The sequence below is a fragment of the Capsicum annuum genome, chromosome 12, assembly GCF_002878395.1.
Source record: "Capsicum annuum cultivar UCD-10X-F1 chromosome 12, UCD10Xv1.1, whole genome shotgun sequence".
Lineage (NCBI taxonomy): Eukaryota > Viridiplantae > Streptophyta > Magnoliopsida > Solanales > Solanaceae > Capsicum > Capsicum annuum.
In genome coordinates, this window is record NC_061122.1 from 3,874,583 (window position 1) to 3,898,299 (window position 23,717).

Consider the following 23,717-nt stretch of genomic DNA (forward strand, 5'->3'; position numbering starts at 1 on the left):
AAAATTTAAACAGTTGTTGTGAAAACTGACTATGTTTTAAAAGCTACCAATCACGTATGATTGGAACGGTAAATTTGGCCCAATTTTAGAGTAAATTGAGACTCTTGGGTTTTGGCCCAGTACTAGTCGAAACACCAAAAACCAAAATTTAACCTTTGAGAAATTAAAAGGGCAGAAACTATTTAGTGCATATGGGACTATTATTATATAATTAGTAAGAAGAGGGACTGCAACTAGCAGTGCCATTATTTACATATTTTAAGAGTGGGTAGGTGGTCTTTGATGGAATTTTCTACTTCCTTCAATTAAAATATACCATAGCCCATATACTACTCTCTCCGTTTTAAATTTATTTAACATGTATCGAGTTCAAGAAAATAAACTCCATATTAACTTTGCAACTATGCATGATTTTTAAACCTCGTATTTCCTCTTTAATGACAAGTGGAGTATTAATACTTTATAGAATCATTCATCTTTCATTTTCTTTCTATTTCTTCATCTGATAATTATCACACCGTGTGTCCTCCCTTTCAGACATCCATGGCATCTTCTTCCTCTTTTGCGAGTAATTCACAGTACCGTCCTCGATGGAAGTATGATGTGTTTCTAAGTTTTAGAGACTTGTATGAAGGTTTGAAAAACCGGGGAATAAACACCTTTCTAGATGATAAAAGGATAGAGGATGGTGAATCAATTCCAGAAGAACTCCCTAAAGCTATCGAAGAGTCTCAATTTGCACTCGTTGTTTTCTCAAAGAATTTTGCTACATCGAGGTGGTGCTTGAATGAACTAGTGAAGATCATGGAATGCAAGGAAGAAGAAAATGGACAAACAGTCATACCGATCTTCTATGATGTGGATCCATCACATGTTCGATATCAAAGTGGAGACTTTAAAAAATCATTTGACGAATATGTACTGAAGCATAAGGATGATGTTGAGGGGATGCAGAAGGTGCAACGATGGAGAACTGCTCTAACTGCTGCTGCAAATATAAAAGCACCTGATATCCGTGGCAAGTGAGTTGAAAACACATAATTGCTTTTAATGAAGAAAGAAACGGAAGAATTTCCATTTAAATTTGGATGTTTGTGTCAGTTAAACAGAATCAGCACTAAATAAATTAGTCATATTATCATTTAGAAGTAAGAAATGTTTTTACATGTTTCTATCATTAAGAAGGCATGCTCCTATCGATCTTCTCATTTATGTAGGAATGAATCAGAGAAAGTTCAGCTGATCGTCGACCAAATCTCTTCCAAACTATGCCAGAGGGGTTATTCTGTATCTTCTTTGCAAGATGTTGTGGGAATAAATGCTCATTTAGAGAAACTAAAATCCCGACTTCAGATAGAAATCAATGATGTTCGGATGATAGGGATCTGGGGAATAGGAGGAGTTGGTAAAACGACAATTGCAAGAGCCATCTTTGATACTCTATCTTATCGATTCAAAGCTGCTTGTTTTCTTGCAGATGTTAAAGAAAATGGAAAAAAGAATCAATTGCATTCTTTACAAAATATCCTTCTATCTGAACTATTGAAGAAAAAAGACAATTACATCAATAATAAGTTAGATGGGAAGTGTATGATTCCAACAAGACTTTGTTCTATGAAGGTGCTAATCGTGCTTGATGACATAGATCATAGTGATCATTTGGTGTATTTAGCCGGTGGTCTTCATTGGTTTGGTAGTGGCAGCAGAGTTGTGATAACAACTAGAAATAGACAATTGATAGAGAATGCTGATGCAATATATGAAGTATCTACACTACCCGATGATGAAGCTATGTTGTTGTTCAATCAACATGCTTTCAAAAACAAAATTCCAGATGAGTGTTTTAAGATGTTCTCGTTGGAGGTGGTAAATCATGCTAAAGGCCTTCCTTTATCCCTCAAGGTGTGGGGTTCTTTGTTGCATAGGAAAGACCTAACTCAGTGGAGAAGAATAGTAGATAAAATAAAGGACAAGTCAACATCAGAAATTGTTGAGAAACTCAAAATAAGTTATGATGGTTTAGAGCCCGAAGAGAAAAAGATGTTCCTGGATATGGCATGTTTCTTCAGAGGATATCTTAAAACTCATGTCCGAAGAATCCTCGACAGCTATAATATTGGAGCTGAATACGGATTGGATGTCCTAATTGATAAATCTCTTGTGTTCATCTCTGGAGATGATAGGCTTGAAATGCATGACTTGATTGAAGATATGGGTAGATATGTCGTGAAAAAAATACAGAAAGATTTGGGAGAACCTAGCAGAATATGGGACGTTGAAGATTTCGAAGAAGTGATGCTGAACAATACAGTAAGTAGGCTAAACAATGCTGTACTTCAACCCCCAGGGGTCCATCGGAAACAGCCTCTCTACGTCACCTCGAGGTAGTGGCATGGACTGCGTACATTTTACCTTCTTCTTTTTGTGGACTAATGATCTTTTTTATCAGGAGACAAAATCAATGGAATCAATCTGGCTGCATGATGACAGCATTAAAAAACTACGCTTGAGCAAACAAGTCATGAAAAATATGGAAAGGCTTAAAATATTACACATCAACGAATTTGATACACATGATGCCATTGAGTACCTGCCCAACAGCTTGTGTTGGATTGAGATTTTTGGATATCCTTGGGAATCGTTGCCAGAAGATTTTGAACCCAAAACACTTGTTCATCTTGAACTCAGAGAAGGTTTGCTGCGACATTTATGGTTTGAAACAAAGGTACAATTGTTGAATTCATTTTTATTTTTATTTTTGGTCAAATACATAGATATATAGTCAGACCTCTCTGTAACGTCACCTCGTTATAACGGCATTTCACTATAGCGACCCGATTTTTCATGTTATATTATGCCTGCAATGTATAATAAGAAATATTTGTTATTGTGTGTCCTGAATTGCAGCATTTCCCATGTCTACGGAGGCTAGATCTCAGCAGCTCACAAAACCTAATGCAAACACCAGACTTCAGTGGGATGCCAAATTTGGAGCATTTGGATTTAGGGAGATGTAAGAGTCTGAAAGAGGTTCACCATTCCCTGGGAAATTGCCGAAAACTCATCCGCTTAGATTTGTATGGTTGTGAAAGCCTTGAGAGGTTTCCACGTGTTAGTGGGGAATCTCTTGAATATCTGAATCTGGAGGATTGCTCTAGTTTAGAGATATTTCCAGAAGTGATGGGAAATGTGAAGCCCTCTTCTATTCAGTACCTAACTCATATGAAAAAGGGAGAGCTCCATTTGTGTAATATGAAAAATCTTGTAGCTCTTCCAAGCAGCATTTGTAAGTTGAAATGTTTGGTGAAGATGGATGTGTCGTTTTGCTCAAAATTTGAAAGCTTGCCGGAAGAGATAGGTGATTTAGAAAACTTGGAGGAGCTTGATGCTAGATTCACTCTAATTTCACGACCTCCATCTTCCATCGTCCGCTTGAACAAGCTTAAATTCTTGAGTTTTGGAAAAAACAGATCAGCAGAACGAGTGTTATTTGCGTTCCCTCGGGTGAATGAAGGGTTACGCTCCTTGGAAATTCTGAATCTCAGTTACTGCAGTCTGATAGATGGAGAACTTCTGGATGACATTGGATGCTTATCCTCTTTGAAAAAGTTGGATCTCAGTGGAAATAATTTTGAGCATTTGCCTCGAAGAATAGCCCAACTTGGTGCTCTTCGATGCTTGGACTTATCACATTGCAAGAGGCTTACACAGCTGCCAGAATTTCCAGTTCAATTAGATACAATAGAAGCAGACTGGACAAATTATTGGATCTGTAATTCGCTATTTCGGAATCTCTCATTATTGCAGCACGACATCTCTGCTTCAGATTCCTTGTCGCTTAGAGTGATTACAGGTTGGCGGTGGCATGGGATGCCAAGGTTCCCATACCAGGGAATTGATGGTGTATCGGTCTATTTGCCAGAGAATTGGTACATACATGATAGCTTCTCGGGATTTGCTGTATGTTATCATGGCATATTAACTGACATCACGGCTCACTTGATTCCCTTAAATGATGATGGGGTGTCGTGCATCACACGGAAACTTGTCTTGTCCAACCACTCAAAATATTCTCTAGAACGTAATGGTATTCATTTTTTCTTGATACCTTTTGCTGGTTTATGGGATATTTCTAAGGCAAATGGAAAAACGCCAAATGACTATAGGCACATCATGTTATCTTCCTCTGAAAAAATTAAGTATATATTTCGTTTGTTGTATAAGATGAACTAGGCGTTTAGGCCTTGTTGCAAATAAAGGAAAATAAGGATGAATATTGCCTCGGGACAAGGAGGACCAGATATGATGATAGCAAACACCATGATGAAGACAGTCGCTCCTCTTCTAAGAAACAAAGGCCACATTGCAGCCTTCTTTCTTTTCCCTCTTTGTTTCGCCTATTGCCAAGAGCTCATCGATGGGTGATTTACATTTCATCTTTTCTCCCTTTATGATGGATTAACCAAGGTAAGTTAAAGACTAACAACAAGTTTGACTTGTTTTCTTTTTCTAGTTGGCAGTGAAATTGTGTTCTCGCCTATTAGCTGTATTCTTCTGACTCTTTCTTCTTTCCCCTATTAAGGAGCTCATTGATGGGTGATTTGCATATCGTCAGTGATTTTTTAGTAGCAGATGAATACTTCAATGCTATTTCCTTTGTTCTCATCATCTGTCAAATTTCTTGCAAAAACATTAAGCACTAGACAGTTAAGCAACAAAGTTACTTTGCATCTCTTTGCTCTCTAGACAATTAATGATTCAATCTGATATTGTGATCGCTCCATTTGGATTAGGAGTAGGCTGTTTTAAAATCTTATGGTCTGCTGTCTTGTTGACATTGAATTGATAAATTAAGGTGTAACATCCATATTTGGATTACTTGTAAGTGGTTCTAACTATATTTTCACTCTCGTTTTGGATTACTTTTGCTGTGCAAACTGAGCAACTATTTGTTTGTATGTTGCATCAAAAAGCAACCGGAGCAAGGAAGAAGTATTTCCAGTAGTCAAACGTACCTCTAGTGATAGAGCAACTATTCTTCCATCAGGATGCAGAGCTCAAATACTTTCTCCGCCACCACCAAGTTCTACCAAAGTAGCATACTTCTTTATTGATTCCGATCCACTGTCAAATCTGCATGTGGTAGCAATACGAAGTACAGTTTTGTTATTTCAGAATTAGAGTTGTCTGACATAGCATCAAATTAGAATCAAACAAGATGAACATGTACATAGCTATAGAAACACTAATGCTACTTACATAGCTATATAATTAATTTGTTTTTGTTGTCTGTACTAATAGTTGTCGTGCTATGCTTGTGGTTTCTTGTTCTTGGAGTTTTGATGATGTTTGTAGTTTTGGGTAGATTGAGGATATTATTATTTGGTGGTAGTCTGGTTATGTTCATTATGTGTTGTTGTACTACTACTTATTGCTTGTTTCTCATACTAGTGGTGGACACGTGCGTTCATCGCGAGTCCAAAGTAAGCAGTATTTATACATTGGCTTTAGGCTTAGAAGCAATCTTTCTAGTAGTAAGTTTAATCAAGTAGTGGCATGTGTAAATACCATCCCCCAACAGTCAGTGGCAAAGCCACATCAACTGAAGGTTGGTCAAATGAACACCCTTTGTCGCTAAATTATATTGTATGTATAGAAAATTTGACTGCATATATACAGTGATGTTGGAAACTTACTGCATATTGTTAGCATTCTTTGATTGTTCATTTAACATATTGGTTGGAAGTCTCATCAAGATGAAAACACTTAATTAGTAGGTTGTGAGATTGTAGTTTTATTGAAAATATTATTATGCACTCACAACAATAAGGGCAAGAAGGTCTTGTGCACAAAGCATCTCGTGTTGCGAGGTTTGGGAAAGGGTCGCACCCTAAGGTGGTGACATTATACAGCAGCAGAGCCAGAAATTTCGTATAAGATGTTCAAGATTTAATATGTGTATAAGTAGTAACTTTTAACCTATATAGTATTGAAACATCATGTATCAAATTAGTTAGTAGTTAGAAGTGTAATTAGAATTTATGTTTCAGCAGTTCTGTTTATTTAGGACTAGTCTAGTTTAGTTAGTTTAGGACTCGTCTTAGTTTATCTGTAACTCTATTTAATATGCTTTCTGTTTCATTAATAAAACATCTTTTTTCCAGCACTTACTCTGTGTTTATATATAGTTCTTACAATTTTCTATATATATACTACTATAAGTTTTTGATGAAAGGTGATGAAAGGTGTTCAACCTTCATTGCATATTGTTACACAAATGGGGCAAACCCGGGCCCATCACAATATCTTCGCCCCGATATCTTGTCTTTAAGGTTCCGCGTTACTTTATTAAAGCAAACTTATCTATTATTACGTGTTAAAAATTAAAATTTACTAATAACATAAAAATCTTTACACTGTCAGTATATGTGGCTTAACTTTGCATTGAAGATGCATCACTATAAAGCAAGTTTGTCTATCTCGTAAACATATAAGTAGTTACATAGTTTGCATTTTGGTAAGCAAGAAAGACAAACTGGTTGTGTTCTAACTTCTAATATATGGAGTACCATTTATATATAACAAAGAGTTGAGGATCAAAAACATCATCCTTTAGATAGGAAAAGTAAATAATTAATAGTTGATACATATTTCGATAAACATTTGTTAACTGTTAAGGTAGTCAAGAATGAACCACAAAAAAAATGGGATATTATAGGCTATGCTTTTTTACCCTTTATTCTATAACGAACTAAGGTCTAAAATGTCATTAGCTTTGGAAAAGCAAAATTAGAGAGAAGAACAGTAAAAGATGGCAATCGGGTTCGGCCAAAGCCACTAGCTCTGCTTCAATCTTTGTCGTAAAAATTCATTGAATATATATAATATTAATTTAGAAACCAATAACTTAATAATATTAGAATTCAGAACCCATAAAATTCAAATCATGGCTCTGCTAATATCATATTTTTTTTCTCAAATAACTAAAAATTTATTTTATTTGCATTTCTTTCTTTTCATGTGCCATACATTTAGTGCAACAATATAATACTAATAATAAGATGCAAGGTCAATAATGTCATAATATAAATATCTAAAAGGGCCACAATGTAATTTCATAGAACTAGGGTTTTCTAAGTGTTATAAGCTCAGCCTCCAAACTATATTATAGTAGGGAATAATATCAATATATGTATCTATATATACCTAGCAACTTTTTTGAAGACTCACACAAACTCATACTCATTTCTTTCCACTTTCTTTTTTCTTTAATCTCAGCAATTGTTTTGATTTATAGCCTTTGTATGTCAAAGCTTCGATACGCACCTGAATCGCCAATGTACGAATGTTATTTGAACTTTTTAAAAATATTATGGCATTCGTGCTAGATCCTCACAAAATATAATACTTAAAATATAATACTTTTGAAGGATCTTGCATGTAATTGATGCAATTTTAAGAGTCTGAGCAACAGACGTCTACATATGTCGATTCAGGTTCATATGAAAACTATAACATACTTTAAAGGATTACATGCACAGGTGTAAAGCTTGGATTTCCACGAAGGGGGTTTAAAGTTTGAAAAAAAAATTAATCGAAGGAGGTTCCACATCTATTATACATACAAAAAATATAATTCTAATGATTTGTAAATAATATTTTTTTTTTTGTCGATAGAGGTATCAAATAGTATAATGTATATACATAAAATATACAAAGACCGGCTCCGCCACTGAATATATAATTATTTTTAATAATATTATGATAGTATGTAGATTTTTGAAGACACTAGATCTACTTCAACTTGCAGCATTTTATTCAGAAGCCACTCTTTTTGAATATATTTGGTAGGAATATAATTTATTACTACTTGTTTCTCATTATTATTTGGTATGAATTAATTAAATTATCATAATATATAGTAAGGCTACAAATGTAATTATACATAACTAGGGTTTTCTAAGTGGTACAAAGACAGCCTCCAAAATATTCTATTTGGGTATAAATTCAACGGCCAAGATTTTCTTTAACATTACCCAATATATCTATATAAACACGAGACACTTTTTGAAGCCTGACATCAATTCATAGCCATTTTTGTTCTTTTTTTTTTTTTTTCGCAGCTTTTGATAGCCTTTGTATGTCAAAGTTTGCAAACACACCTGAATCGTAAAGTATTTTTTAAAATATTTTTATCGATTCAGGTTTGTATGCAAACTATGATATATTTCAAAGGATGATATATGCAAGATCTCTTTTTCGATGGTGAGATTTAAACTTTTTAATTTTTTATGATTTTTACATACTTATTTTGTTGACGATTAGGTCAAACTATACAGATATTGAATCCACTCTTTTACGATATCCTCAATTTTCTATACCTCCCTTTTTCTGTTTTGATGTTTTGGTTAAGTTTTATTGGTTCTAAACTGGGTTAGTATCAGTTTTTTAAAATTCAAAACCAAATCAAACCAACCTAACTATCGATTTTTTTAATTGGTTTGATTTAGATCGCGATTCGATTTGGTTAAAAACCAAACCATGAACACCCCTATATATATGTATCAATTTCTGAACAAGGTCAGTATTTGCTCTAAATTGCAAAGTTAAAGTTGATGGAATATATTTTATATTTGACCCTTTTCCCATCTTTTAATGATTTTTAATTCCAATTAGGTATGGCTATGAATATTAATTCGTAATAGTTTGCAAGATTTTACTTTTATATGAAAGACTAATTAGTTTAATTTGCTATGAGAAAACAAATACAGTTTTTCTTAACAATTGGGATGAGGAAGTGAATAAATAGTTGTTTGTAGCATCACAATTTAAAGAATAGTCATAGTTTCAACATCAACAACAATAACATGTATGTAGACCTTATCTTATTTCAGAGATAAAGAATTAAAATTTTATAACAAAAAACAAAAATATTAAACTAACCATCTCTTCTATTGAATTTGAAATTTAAATTGCGAAATTCAAATTTTAGACTCGATAATATATACTAGAATCCAACTTCAAATTCAGAACATTAAATTTAAGGTCTAAAGTTTGGCTCTTGGAGAGTCTGAAGTTTTTCATTACGAAGAAATAACTCCCTTAACTTTATAAATTAATTACAAAACATATCAGGTAAAGAAAATGGTGTGTATTTTAGGCCTGTGTATCTCCGATATAAATGAGTTTTGGAGATTTGAATACATTTAATTTTTTGGTCTGTGTACCTCAAATACATCCGAATTTTGACTTGTGTATCTAGACAATTACATTTTTATTGTTTGCCCTATATTTATCTAAATTTTATGGAACTTGTTTTAAGTGGTTAAACTTTAAACGTTTTCTTTTTATAATTGTGGTATCTGGAGTCTGGATTAGCTTGCGGGCACCTCGAGTAATTTCATGGCCAACAAGGGGTATCAAGTAACTCTGTCCATCAAGGCTAGAACAGATAGGAAGAAATCATCTAATATTTTTTTCTGTTGGGAATTGAACCATGATGCTAAATCCAATTTCATTGAACCACTTGGCCATAGAGTGCTAAACTTTAAACAGTTTTTGCGAAACTTGACTATGTTTTAAAAGGTACCAATCACGTATAATTGGAACCGGCAAATTTGGCCCAATTTTAGAGTAAATTGAGACTTTTGGGTTTTGGCCCAGTATTAGTAGAAACCCCGAAAAAAAAAAAACTAAAAATTACACAAATACACAACTTATGTTTTCACTATTACAAAAAAATCTCAACTCCCTATACATATTATAAAAATTTCAACATATACACAGAATATTATGTATATGTCTGCTATGTTATGTATATTAATAGGGAGAGAAAGCAAAGTAATTAAAAAAGTGAGAGAGAGTATAACTTTCAAAAGGGTTGATATTTATTTATTTATACAAAATAAAAAAGGGAAATAAAATAGAAACACAAAAATAAGAAATATCTATTTCAACTCAGCATTGAGGTATGTTTTGATACAAATGGATTAATAGTTGAGATACAATGAAGCCCCCAAAAAGGTGATATGTTGGATAGGTAAGCAGAACAACGAATAATTGAGGTATGAAACTCACAAAAAGGTGATACTTTAGATAGGTGAATAGAATAATAGATAGTTGGGTATGAAACTCGTGAAAAGATAGATACTTTAGGTAGGTAAATAATGGATAGTTGGAATGTGAAGCCCACAAAAAGGTCAAACGTGATACTTTAGATCGTTAGGTAAATGACGGAATGGATAGTTGAGACGTTAAAAGTCACTAAATAGCGATAGTTAAGCAAATTAAATAAAACAATAGATGTTTTGATGTATGAAACTCGGGAAATAAGTGATAGTTTAGGTGTATTTTTTACCATAAACTTTTCTTTTTCAGAATTCTCTCTTTTCGATATGCGAAAAATCCACACATAAACAAAGTTCTTTTCCTTGTTCTTTTTTTTTTTTTTTTATAAACAAAAAATGATTTTAAATGTCATGTACCAAAATGAAGTAACCTAATATTACAAGTGCTTTTACTGATAAGGTAAATGGTTGAAGCACTTTCTCAAGTTAGCCTAAGTACAAACTTTTGGCTTTGGCAAAGTTTACGTAATGTACATTACACGTACACATTTTATCATGCATCAAAAGAATTTAAATCCTAAAATTTAAAGTCGTGGCTGGTGACGAAATTAAAATTTTTAATTAGGGTTTCAATATATAAAAAAGTTAGCATATGAAAAAGTCGAAGAGATTCAACATCTCAAATATATATATATATATATATATATATATATATATAAGTTAGTATTAATCATGCATGTATATAAGGTGTAGTTTTCCGATAAAGGGGTTCAGATGAATCCCCGTCCACCCACTTGGATTGAAACTCGGATTTTGTATACTGCAAAATTTGTTTTGTATTGTTTTTAGATTTCGTATATATAAAAATTAAAACTTATTATGAAAAAGATATAAAATTAAAAAAAAAAAATTGTAAAGGCTAAAAGAAGACCTGCAATCATTTATGTAAAGTTTAGTAAATAAATTAGGAGCTCAAATTTTAATGGTAAGTAGTACTAAAAAGGTCCAACTTTTATTTGATCAAGCAAAGTTGCTCTCTTTTTACGTTTGCTTTTTTGAAATATTCAATTTAATTTTAATGGAAAAGCCTACCAATTTAAAGGAACGGACTAGTCTGGCCCATAACTTTTTGCTATTTCCATTTCCTACCCTTAAACTTTTTGCATGCCATATGTAATATGTTCATAAAAAATAACCATAATATATTAAAAGAAAGAACACAATTTTTTTCCTTAAATACTCATTGAAGTTACCATATCTCAAACACACTCACATTCATAGCTATAGAGTGTTCTAAAATTTGCTCAAGAAAATGGCTAAATTTCTCAATTTCCTTCTAATTTTCATGTACATTTTCTTTCCTTTTTTCTATCCTGTAACTTTCTCTGATTCGTCTGTTGATGGTTTTATCTATGGTGGTTGCTCACAAGTAAAATATTCATCCGACTCGCCGTACGAGTCGAATCTCAACTCCCTACTGACTTCCCTGGTCAACTCAGCTACTTACTCATCGTACAACAAATATAGCATAGTGGGGTCCACCCAGCAAGACATGATCAACGGTTTATATCAATGTCGAGGCGACTTGTCCATGCCGGATTGCGCCACATGTCTAGCACGCTCGGTGAGTCAACTCACCGAGTTATGCCAACAGACATGTGGTGGAGCTCTACAATTACAAGGGTGTTTCGTGAAGTATGATAACATTTCCTTTTTGGGCTCGGAGGATAAAACCGTTGTGATGAAAAAATGTGGGCCGTCTAATGGGTTCGATTTAGATGAAATGGGCCGAAGGGATGCTGTTTTGGGTAGTTTAATGGGTGGTAATGGGCTTTATCGGGCCGGTGGATCGGAAGATGTACATGGTATGGCCCAATGCGCGGGTGATTTGAGTATGGCCCAATGTCAAGATTGTATATCGGAGGCGATCGGACGGTTGAAAAAAGAGTGTGGTGGTGGTGTATATGGTGATATGTTTTTGGGAAAATGTTATGCTAGGTATACAACTAAGGGAGCTAGTCTATATGCTAAACCTAATCATCATGGTGAGTACATTTTGAATTATTATTCTTAGGTTAAACTACAATTAGACGATGTAAAAAGTTATCCTCTTTCAGTATTTACATCAAATTGGTGAATGAAAGATGCGCGTCTTTCATACACACATGTTTATTTATCGGTTAACCATAGGCAAGTAATATGCATTTTCACTTTAATATGCGCCTGACCCATCTAGATGAGCTATATGAGTGTATGTTGAGTGAGATATTCACAGTTTTTGACTTTCTACCTATTTTGAACCCCACTAATTCTGATTTACGTCGAGAAGTTTCACTTTTATAAAGTGTATCCTTTCAAGGCTAGAATCTGACACCTTTAATTAGTCGAAGATTTGAAGGAGTACTAACTAGACTCCAGTATGTACAACAATCTTTGGTGGTCTGAATATTCACAGTTTTTGGTATATAAGAATATTCATATTTATTCTCATATATATAGTTTAAGGTTCATATTATGAATTATATTTTAATCTACCCAATTAATTTAATTATTGGCAGATTCCCATAGTGAAAGTGAGAAGACATTTGCACTTATCATTGGATTATTAGCTGGTGTTGCTCTTCTCATCATTTTATTAACTTTCATGAGAAGAATGTTTGGAAGAAATGGTAAATACAATTACTTTCTTACTCATTTATAAATTTTGTCATTCTCATATAATATTATTTTAATTCTCTCTTGTTTTTCTTTTTGCAGGTAAATAATTAATTATAAATGAATTCTACAAATTTGATCTACTTTTGCTGGACTTTTACTCAATGATCTACATCAACTTGTCCTTTTCTTTTCTTTTTATGTATTTAGTCTTTTTAGAAAGAGATTTATTTTTGTATTATTTTTCATTGAAAAGGAGATTTCCAAGTGAAGATGAGCTCTAGGGATGTGTAATATCAAAAAAAAAAAAAAAAAAAAAAAGCGTTGTAAAAGAAAAAGAAAAAGCCTAAGATTCCACTCTTCACTTTGATGTAAAGAAATTTGCTTTTGCTTTATGTGAATGTTGTAGTAATTGGATGAATTATGAACTATTACTAATATTTGTTTTGTATTGTGCCATTTTAAATGTTACTTTAGCTCAAAAATAATTGTGATTTTAGAAATTTAATATTAAAATTTATAATTATTTTCAATCATACCCTTAACATTGTATGCTTGATATTTAAAAGGTAACTTGTGTATCCAAATCTTTATTTTGAGATAACAACTAAATACTACTCCCTCAGTTTCAGAATAAGTGAATTGTTGGGGTATTTATTAGTGTTTTAAAATAAGTGAATCATTGATTTTTTTTTCCAAATTTACCCTTATGATTTGATAATCAATTAACTTTTGAAAAGGTATTACAAGATCAACTTTTTCTTTTTGGGGATAAAAATGGAAATTTGTGTTAAATTTATGTCTTTAATATTTTTTTCTTAATCTTTGTGTCAAAATTTAATAATTCATTTATTATGAAATGGAGAGAGTACGTACTTTTAACTTTTAAGTCCATCCATCCCATCCCATCCCAATGTAAGTACTTAAATTTGTCTTTTATGCCAAATTAAGCTTTAAAATTAAGATCGTACTCGTGTCTCCCGACTTCTTAATACATAATTTTTGAGTCAAACTCTTAAGGGTTATTCAGAAATTATAATTTTGAAATTTAAGTATAATCAGTATAGATAACAATCTCACATCCTATATGAGATATTTAACTCATGATTGCAGCATAATACTTATCGTAATATCCTCAATTAAATATAAAATAGATTTAATCTCAAATTTTATACTTAAATAACCTACTAGTTAATCCCTCCCAAGAAACCACCCCATACTTGTCCTTGTTGTAAATTGTCTGTGCTTTTCAGCTAACTGTTTAGTAAATGAATATATTTTAAACGTATTACTCACCTATTTTTTAGATTACAATTTAAAGATCTCTTTTGAGTAAATTAATAATAAAAAATTGGACTTGAAATTTAATTTGACCTCAAAATTTAGCTTACGAGATTATTTATTCTATATTAGATATTCCACACCTAAAAATTGATGGTGCTTATTCCTTGCGTTGGGCATGGGAAGCCAGTATTTATAGTGTAAGAAAAATATTAATATAAAGTGTGAAAATTTTGGGTTAATATTGCGAAAAAGAGAGTTATATTTATCGATGGAAGGTACTTTTGATGGAGTTTTAGACTCGATAACTTATTCAGAGTTTGTTCCATCAAGTCACGCAACATTATTAGTTTAGTGTATCTTAAAATTAGGTGACACGTCAAGAATATTATTAAATGGATGAAAGAAGATTTTATGTCTGTAAACTTGAATTTCCTTTTAAAAAAGGAGATATTTATACTTTAACCGAAGACAATCTACTATTTAACTTTATTATATTTTCATCGACTAGTACATAATACACACGATGCATGGAAAATATTAGTGGAGGACATGTTAGTATCTTTTGACTAAAGTGATTTAATATTCCTTACCATGTCAGATAAAGGTGAATGGAATATTATGAATCACTTGTATATTCTCCTTTATAGTGCATCCATGTTCATGAAACTTTGTAACGAAACTTATAAAACAAGAATTAATGGGAAAAAAGTGCATGCATACATTGAAATCGCTTTTACATCACTCATATATGGATCAGGTTGCATTGGCAGCAGAGGTGGAGCCAGAATTTCAACAAAGGGGGTTCTATATTCAAAGAAAACTTAGAATTTCAACTAAAGGGGTTTCATATTCGAAGAAAATTTAGTCGAAAGGCGTTCAACAACTACTATAACCACATAAAAAATAATTTTAATTATGCATAAATAGTATATTTTTTGGTCGAAGGGGGTTCGGCCGAACCCCCGAATTAACAGAAGGCTGGCTCCGCCCCTGATTGGCGGTGTCGGGGAGCTATTTTCCAAGTCAAACTGACAAAATGGCAGGAATTGTGGATTTTTTGCTACTTTCGGTGGGTGGGCTCGTGCTTCGAAAAATATTTTGGGCGAAACTTCTCGAATTGTCCCCTGACGATCTATTAAATGTATCGGATAGCTTTGACAGGGCCGCGGGAGCCATTTTCCAATTCAAACGTACGAACGACAGAAGTTATGGGTTTTTTTGAAACTTTTTATGGGTGTTACCTCACGGTACCAGGGTAGGCTCGGGCTTCAAAAAAATTTTGGGTGAAACTTCTCAGGCAGTGCCCTAACGGCCTATCAAATGAATTGTGTTGGTTTTATGGGCAGGTGGAGGTTATTTTTTAGACATATGAGCAAAATACTTAAAATTGAGCAGTTTTTGCAATTTTTTGTGTATGTTAGCGTATGGATTGATGGGTTGGAGTGGTCATGGGCGTTCGAATGGGTTTTAGGCAAAACTTCTTAGGCACCCCAGACGACTTATTAAACGAATTGAGTACGTTTGGGAGGTTTTTTTCCAAAAACATATCAGCAAAATATTAAAAATTGAGGGTTTTTTCTGTAATTTTTTTGTATGTGTAACGCCTATGGATTTGTAGGTGAATATGAACGTTCGAATTGGTTTTGGGTGAAACTTCTTGGGCGCGTCCCTGATGACCTATTTAATGGATCGTGTTGGTTTGGAAAGACGGGTGGAACTTTTTTAAGACATATGAGCAAATTACTAAAAAATGAGATTTTTTTTACGATTTTTCTGCTAAACGACCCCATACGATATATAACTCACTCCATATTTTTCACCGATACTGTGTATTTTGTGTATATTTTGGTCTTGTTGGTAAACTAATTGGCCGAATTGTACACATCCTGATATTTCCCACAACACTAACTATATTGGGCCATTTGTGAAGGACTGAAATCCATCATACAGGTTAAAGGGCCAAGCCCAATCCAATTAACTTAGTGGGCTTTTACCATTTTTAAGGCCCAATAACATCTTAATAAAAAAGTTTCCACTTTCCAAATTCGTTAATTCATTACTTTCCATTTTTACCTCAAAAGCACCTAAATCTGGATAAGAATTTTTAATTAATGAAAGTGTTGCTACATTTTGTAATTCCAATCTATACTATATTTTCTGAAATTTACTCAAAAATTAAAGACCAATCCATTTGAAAAGTATTACGCGCAATTTTTTGAGTTTTACATAGCCAAGCCCAATCCAATTAACTTAATGGGCCTTAATTGATCTATTTTGCTTACCCAATCTTGCATGATGTAAATGCATCTTGATAACCAAATTTATTGTTCGAACCCCTTAGGGTGCGGTTCTTTTCCAGATCCTACTAATGCCGTATGCTTCTGAATGACTTTTTTCGCTCGCTTGAGTAATTTATCCTGGCAAAATACATATGACTGGTTAAAGAAGTATGTAATTGTTCAACTCTTCTAGAAGGTTATTTGTATTTACTAGTAATCAGGACAGATACAGAATACTAGATTGATGATATCAGGTTTATCAGAATGTAGGACTTTCGAAACATAAATTTATGTGTAAAAATCTTTAGAGATAAAATAAATATACTGCTAAAACTTTTAAATGTTGAACACAAAGCCAACAAACAAGATTGATTAGCTTGTCCACGTCTCGGATATTTCATCAAATATATCTGCTATATCTTCGTTCTATACACCTATTGGGTAGCATCAATAAATTTGTAAGTAGAACGAATTGGATTGTAACTCATATGAGGCTCCTATTGGAGCTATTAAGCGAAAAAGTCGAACTACTTATGAAACGTTGAAGAAAAATTAACACACATATCGTCAGCAATCACACATCTTAAATGAAAGGGACAATCCTGACCTATAAGAGTAAAAGTTAGAGCCAATAAACATAAGATCATATATGATTCAACATTGATTGTTAGGATGAATCGGCCATTCATGAGGTCCATTAGGTCAAATCGAACAATACCAGACACGTGTGAATCAAATTATTATAATTTAATTTAATTAACGAACATAATTTGATTGCAATTGCATTTTTAAAACATGGATTAGTTGTAATAGCGCACGTAATTTGATTTCATATAAGCTATCATCACAATTTTGTAATTAAAATACAAAATGTATTTTAATTTGATTGATTTAACATTTAACTATATATCAGTAAACATTCTTTTCAACAAAGACAGGAGAAAATAATTCTTTAAAATGTGGGCCCTGCATAGAAGAAAAAAAACCATAAAACTGATGTCTACCCAACCAATGAAATAAATGAAAGAAAACTTTTTAAAAAAATTGGATTTACAGACAAAAAAAATCAATTCCAATCAATGTGACATAAACGAATAGAAAAAAAATGCCAACAAACATGCAGTTGATACGTTATGTCGTTCCTAAGTTTAATTACTTTTTCGCTCGATGTGTCGTACCCGTATTAAATCTTAATTAATTCAAATTTGTATCGTAACATTCAACAACAACAATAATATATTCAGTATATTTCTACAAAATAGTGTCTCGTAAAGATAGATTATACGCAGTCCGTATCACTACCTCAAAAGTGAGGTGAAGAGATTATTTCCGACAGACTAACGCTTCTTACAAGAAATAAATATCTTCATGAAATTCAAATACGAGATTTTCAATTAAAGATAATCGAGTATTTATCACTTAACTACAACTTTAGAGATAATTTTCTTTATTGTTACGACCGTCCCAAGTTTCTAAAGTTTCAATATTCCTGATCCAATTGGCCGAAAGTGCCCCTATCTTTTGACTTAATTACATTTTGCCCCCTCTTTGTAACTTTTGCTTTGCCAATTGCGGCTGCGTAGTTTTGTTTTATTGCGAAATTGGCTTGAACTAATTTCTTTGTTTTTTTCTAGTATTTATTAGCTCATCTTAATACCTTTATATTAGGTCGAATTAAATGTGAAAAGTAAAAAGTATATAAAAATAGAGCATAATTTGCATTAGAATACTTTATGCATCGAGTTGTCATTTTGAAATTGCTTATCTCTATTCCTAATTTTTTTTTTTTTCAAAATGACTAAAGATTCACGTTTTTTTTCTCAACTTTATTGTATCATTTCTGCTATAATTAGCTATCATTCATTTGGGAGATTCGAAGCAACGATAAAATTATATCCATATAATCTATAGATCATGAATTTGAGACGTGAAAGCAATCATTAATGCTTGCATTAGGATAGACCGTCTACATCACACCCCTTCAATAGGGTGTAAGCCTTCTTCAAACCCTATTACGCGGAATACTTTATACATCGAATTGCCATTTTGAAATTGTTTATCTCTATTCATATGTTTTCAAAATTCAAAATGACTTAGGAGATTCACAAGAAACTTGTTGTGCTAGCTGACCCAAATCACAATTTTATTGCATCATTACCTAACTTTTTAAATTTTTATGTTTGAGTAATTTTTAAATGACCAAGTACAAGTCAAGGTAAGATTTAGAAAGGGAAATTCTAACCATACGCTAACCTACGATAAAGATATAATTAAGCTTACCAAGATGTATACTTCTTTGTTTTTGTTTTTGTTTTTTTAAAAAAACATTATTAATGAGTTAGGAATAGATTTTTTATAAATATTAAGTGAATTTCTTATATAAATATACGATTTTAATTAAGTCAAAACCGTTAGAGGGATAACGTTTATTTACTAATTAGGCAAATATTGCAACAATTAAACAAATGACGAATGACACGAGAGTTCAAAGGCGTAAATTTTATGATGTATAAATATACTAGGTATAACTTAGATCAAGATCAAATAAATCTCATTTAAAATGTTACAAATGAATATTGGAGATGTATATTTGAAATTGCAACAACTAGACAAGCAATTAATGAAAAATAAATCCCCTTTGTAAAAAAAGTTACACATGAAAAGAGGAAATCTATATCAAGAATTGCAACAATTAGACAACAACAACGATATAGGCCCATTTGGACTTTGAAAAGGATAGAGTGCACGTAATTCGTGCCACTATTTCAACAGTGAGATAAAGAGGTTGTTTTAGGTGGATTCTTGATGCGAGACAAAATACAATCTTGAAAATATGTAATAGAGGTACAAAAGACAATGCGGAGTAACACAGCAACAGATACTAACATAACAATTCTACCACAATTTAATACTACACGCGATTTACTTGATCAACAAGAATTCAGGAACACGAAATTACAACTTTGAATAAGAACAACACGCCTACCTACTAACATGAACATACTCCAACCTCATATCCTCTTACCCTTATATGTGTTCATCGTGCCTTCATATCTAAGATAACATCCTCGATAAGTCGCATCAATTAGAAAAACAATGAATAACGTGCATGAGAGATCGAAGATGAAGAGTTTTTAATGTATCGTACCAGTAATGAATGAAAAATATAAGATAAAATTACAATAATTGGACTAAATCAATCACACTTTAAGTTGATTTAGCTTTAATTTTCTTTATAATTCATAAACCAAATATTCTGAAATGTTCAAAAGGTTTAATTATTTTATTTTAATCATGGTATCGAATACACGAACCTAAAAACAGCTAATAAATCGGCGCAATTTTTTATATAATTTATTTTATTTATTGATATCTGATCTCAAGCTGTTTTCCTAAGAAGCTGTCAATTCCCTGTTAATTTGGTTGGAATAAAATTTAATAAAAATTTTATTTCAAAATTAAAAATAAATCCAAAATGTGGAAAATATGATAAGACTTTTTAAGACGGTGACTGATATAAATAAATGAACAACTTGGACTTTTGATTATCCAACCAGGATGATTTGGAGTAAATCATACTTTATTATACTTTATTATAGGGGTATTTATAGTGTAACTTACACGCATTCAGTATATATATCAAATTAATACATACATGTTATGTATTTAAATTTATATATTAAATGCGTGTAAATTTTTACCGTCGATAGAAAATATTGCTTCGCTTTGATATCTTGTATTAAGGTGTTCTCGAACTATTTTTTATTAGAAAGTTTTTTGCTTATTGTTTATGACATCTTGACAAAGAAATTAAAGTGAATCAAAAAGTTTTAATGTGACGAAATTAAAGTCGATCCGTAAAAATAGATCAATTATCTTAAAATTTTTATACATTTTTAATTTAAAGTAATTGAAATAAATGACTTTCTTCGCTTGAATATAAGCGTGTTAGACAGCTTTAAAACATACGATTATACAAGCGTACATAAATTGAATATTTTTTGCCGAAATATTGTATATATGCATACGATTTATCGTATTTTATTTGTTTTGCCGCGTTAATTGGAATCTCACGTAATGTTTTTTTTTATGTGTCTATTTTATCGAATGTAGATTTGTCTTTTGTCCATAATATACATTGTCTTTTTCTTTAACCTTAAGATATATCATGATTAAAAATTTATTAATATACTAATTAACAATGTAACCAAAGTCAACAATTTACGTAAGTTTAAAGAGGCAAAAGAAAAGAAAATAAAAACATTTTTGTCTTATATCAAATGGTTCCAACGGAAATAAAATGAAATTATGACCAACGGTCTGAAAAAATATTTAATAACCAGCTTTGTTAATAATGGTATAAAAAGTTATAATTTTGTTATTTATTGATCGATGAGACGTTATATATATTTTTGCTTTGTGTATTATCAAAAGTTTTGGGAATTACTCGTGTTGTATACTTGTATCTTTGGACTATATTCCTTCGTTTGAAATAATCTTTTATAGAAATACAAAAGCTTAGTATAATAAATTCTTTAATCTGATTATTTTTCGAACCTTATATATAACGGTTGCCTCTCTACTTCTTCGGAGGTAGTGGTATGAACTGCGTACATTTTATCCTCCTCAGACCCCACTATGTGAGAATACACTGAATTTATTTGTTGTTTGTTGTTGTACATGTAACGATTGTTTACGTAAATTTTTAAATCTTTCGAGTTGAATTCTTCGTTTTGAAATAGTCTCTTATATAAATACAAAAGCTTAATATAATAAATTCTTGTAAATATACCTGCAAACAATTTAGGAAGTTTCGCCTGTTGTCATTTTTGGGATAATAATTTAATAAATGACGATTTTTTTCTCCTGAGAGTTTATGCACATTTTAGAATTTAGACCAAGGATTTATTTTAAACAAACTTAAAATTTTATGAAAAAATGTTAGATTACGATTAAAATTTTTGGACAATTTTATAAATAGGAACAAAATCTAATAATGACCTAAAAAAATATATATATATTTACGAAAATCAATGTGGAGGTTGCGAAAAGTAAAGTTAGCAGGTAATAGAACCTTTATTTTATTTTTTTGATTGGCTTAGGCTTTGTAGCATTTACCATAGTATAAAACTTATTCTTGTAACATTTTGCTTTTGATATTTATTAGCATTTGTTGTTTATTGTGTTTTAGTTATTACACTTTGATTTTTGTTATTGTTTCTTTACCGATTGCACTATATTATTTTCATATTAGTTGTCGTGTTTTTCTTTTCATAACTATTTTTTTTTTACACTTGAAGCGGTCTAATAAGATTTCATTCGATACGTTGTTGTTGTTATATTGAACCATCTCATGTGAATAAATTACTACCAAAACAATTTTTTTGGTTTCTTTTCCAAGTCTATGATCATAAAAAAATTGTACCCTCTTCATTTCATTTTATGTAATACAAGTACTATTTAAAAAATTAAATAACTCTCTATCACATATCCTTTTCAAATGATTTTAGTTATAAGGTAAGAAAATCAAAAACTAAAAATTAAACAAAGTAAATATTTTGGATAAAATGAGCTCGAAATTGAGATTTGACTACTTCTACATATCCAGAGGGTAATTTATGACTTAAAGTGAATGATTTATTATTGATTTTTTATTTGGTTGTATAAAAGCAAGTATGTTTTAAAAGAATATATTAAAATTTCCAACTTTAGATGACAGCTATAGAGAGATATATTGGGCATGTTAGGTTTCCTATCTGTTTGAGCTTTCTTTGAATTATTTTTATTATTATTGCCTTTCCAGTGAGAAAAAAAGAAATTAATAATACAACTTGATATAATTATTTTTCTCTCATTCAGATTTTGGTACTCCATTGATTTAAATTTACGTTGAAAATTTTCAGTTATAAGTTAGGAGTAAAGCCACTTCTTACTCTCGTTTATTCTATTTTTTACTTGGTCACTATACAATTAAAATAGACGTTTAATAATATTTATTTAATTTAAAAAATTAATGAATAATTTATCTTTTTCTATTAATTATATCCTTATTATTAAATATTATTCATCACTAAGTGCATTTCTCAAGGCATTAAATTTATTATATTTAAAGATTGATATGATAATTTATATTTATTATTTATTATTTTTTAATATATATGTCAAATCAATAATGAATAAGTATTGTTCTAGGAATGTAGTATCAAATTACCAAAAGCAACTACATCCTAAGATTTGAGGATACCGAAATATAGTAGAAATAATGTGGTGGAAGTGACGGGACAAAATGTGATAAATGAGATTGAAATAATTCGGTCGTATTAAAATGGGATGTGTAAATGTCGCGATAAGAAGGTGTAAAATGTTTGTTGTAGTGGGTTGATGAGGTGTTATTCTTGTATTATCTTATTTTTAGATTTTTTTTTTTACTATATGCTATTTAGATAGTCAAGATTATTGTATTATCTTCTTGTTATTTTTGATTTCAATTATTATATTCTTTGAATCTTTCTTTCAGCCGATAATCTATAAGAATAATCTCCCTACCCTCTTAGATCGGAGTAAGATCTAGACACATACCCGTGCCTTATTTGTAGGATTATATTCAATTTGTAAGAATAATCTCTCAACTTTTTAGATCGAAGTAAAGTCTACACACATAGTATACCTTATTTGTAGGATTATATTTAATTTGTAAGAATAATATCTCTACCTTTTAGATTGTAGTAAAATCTATACACATACTCTACCTTATTTGTAGGGTTACATTTAATTTGTTATTATTATTCTCTAATCAAATATACTAGTCTATTCTCTCTCTTCCCATAAGTTACACCGACAAATTCCCAAACTAAATAAATATAATCTTTTTCTTAATTCATTTTATTTCCTTTTTCATATTTTAATAGTTGAATCAAAACCTTTACTCATTTTATTAATTTTATATTCAACAACAATAATTCTTTAAACCACCAAAATTCATACATAACTAGTAGTATTTCTCTATCTTCCGATCTCATTCGCAAAATTACATAACAAGTTTATTGCTATCACAATAATAATAATAATTCAGTATAATTTCATAAGTAAAATCTATAGAGAACAAGGTACATTAGCAGCAGGTCCAGGATTTAGAGATTGTAAGTGTACGAAAGATTCGAAACTAAAGCATCCAACTATCTTCTTGTCTTATTGGTTGTTTTCTAAACTTACATCAAATTTTTTAATATTTTTTATATATAATTATATCTAATCTATATTGAATTTAATGAGTATTGGAGCATTAAAAAATTAGATATAAATTCACCCGAGGGTATACACAAATAATATTTCTACCTAGTAAAAATGGAGAGATTTTTTCCGATAAACCTGACTCATGAGCTTCTTCTTGTTTTTATTCTCTAATCCAACTTTCACCGACAAATTCCAACCT

The 23,717-nt window shown here is 31.2% G+C and overlaps 2 protein-coding genes across 3 annotated transcripts; both read left to right on the top strand.

Annotated features, from left to right (window-relative positions):
* Positions 1-286: 286 nt before the first annotated feature.
* On the top strand, positions 287-5,291 carry LOC107870509 (TMV resistance protein N). 2 transcript variants are annotated; one of them, XR_001674168.2, is made up of 5 exons: positions 287-1,022; positions 1,218-2,310; positions 2,450-2,725; positions 2,908-4,467; positions 4,974-5,291. XR_001674168.2 is itself a non-coding variant. In XM_016717065.2 (4 exons), exons 1-4 carry the CDS (start codon positions 544-546, stop codon positions 4,231-4,233), a joined length of 3,174 nt encoding a protein of 1,057 aa, XP_016572551.2. In that variant the 5' UTR covers positions 287-543; the 3' UTR covers positions 4,234-5,163. The 2 variants fall into 2 exon arrangements, 1 of the variants encoding a protein (XP_016572551.2); XM_016717065.2 differs by having other exon boundaries at positions 2,908-5,163.
* Positions 5,292-11,140: 5,849 nt separating this feature from the next.
* On the top strand, positions 11,141-13,171 carry LOC107872367 (plasmodesmata-located protein 7). Its single transcript, XM_016719106.2, has 3 exons — positions 11,141-12,112; positions 12,626-12,736; positions 12,825-13,171. The coding sequence occupies exons 1-3, from the start codon at positions 11,380-11,382 to the stop codon at positions 12,830-12,832; spliced, it is 852 nt and encodes a 283-aa protein (XP_016574592.2). The 5' UTR covers positions 11,141-11,379; the 3' UTR covers positions 12,833-13,171.
* Positions 13,172-23,717: the final 10,546 nt, after the last annotated feature.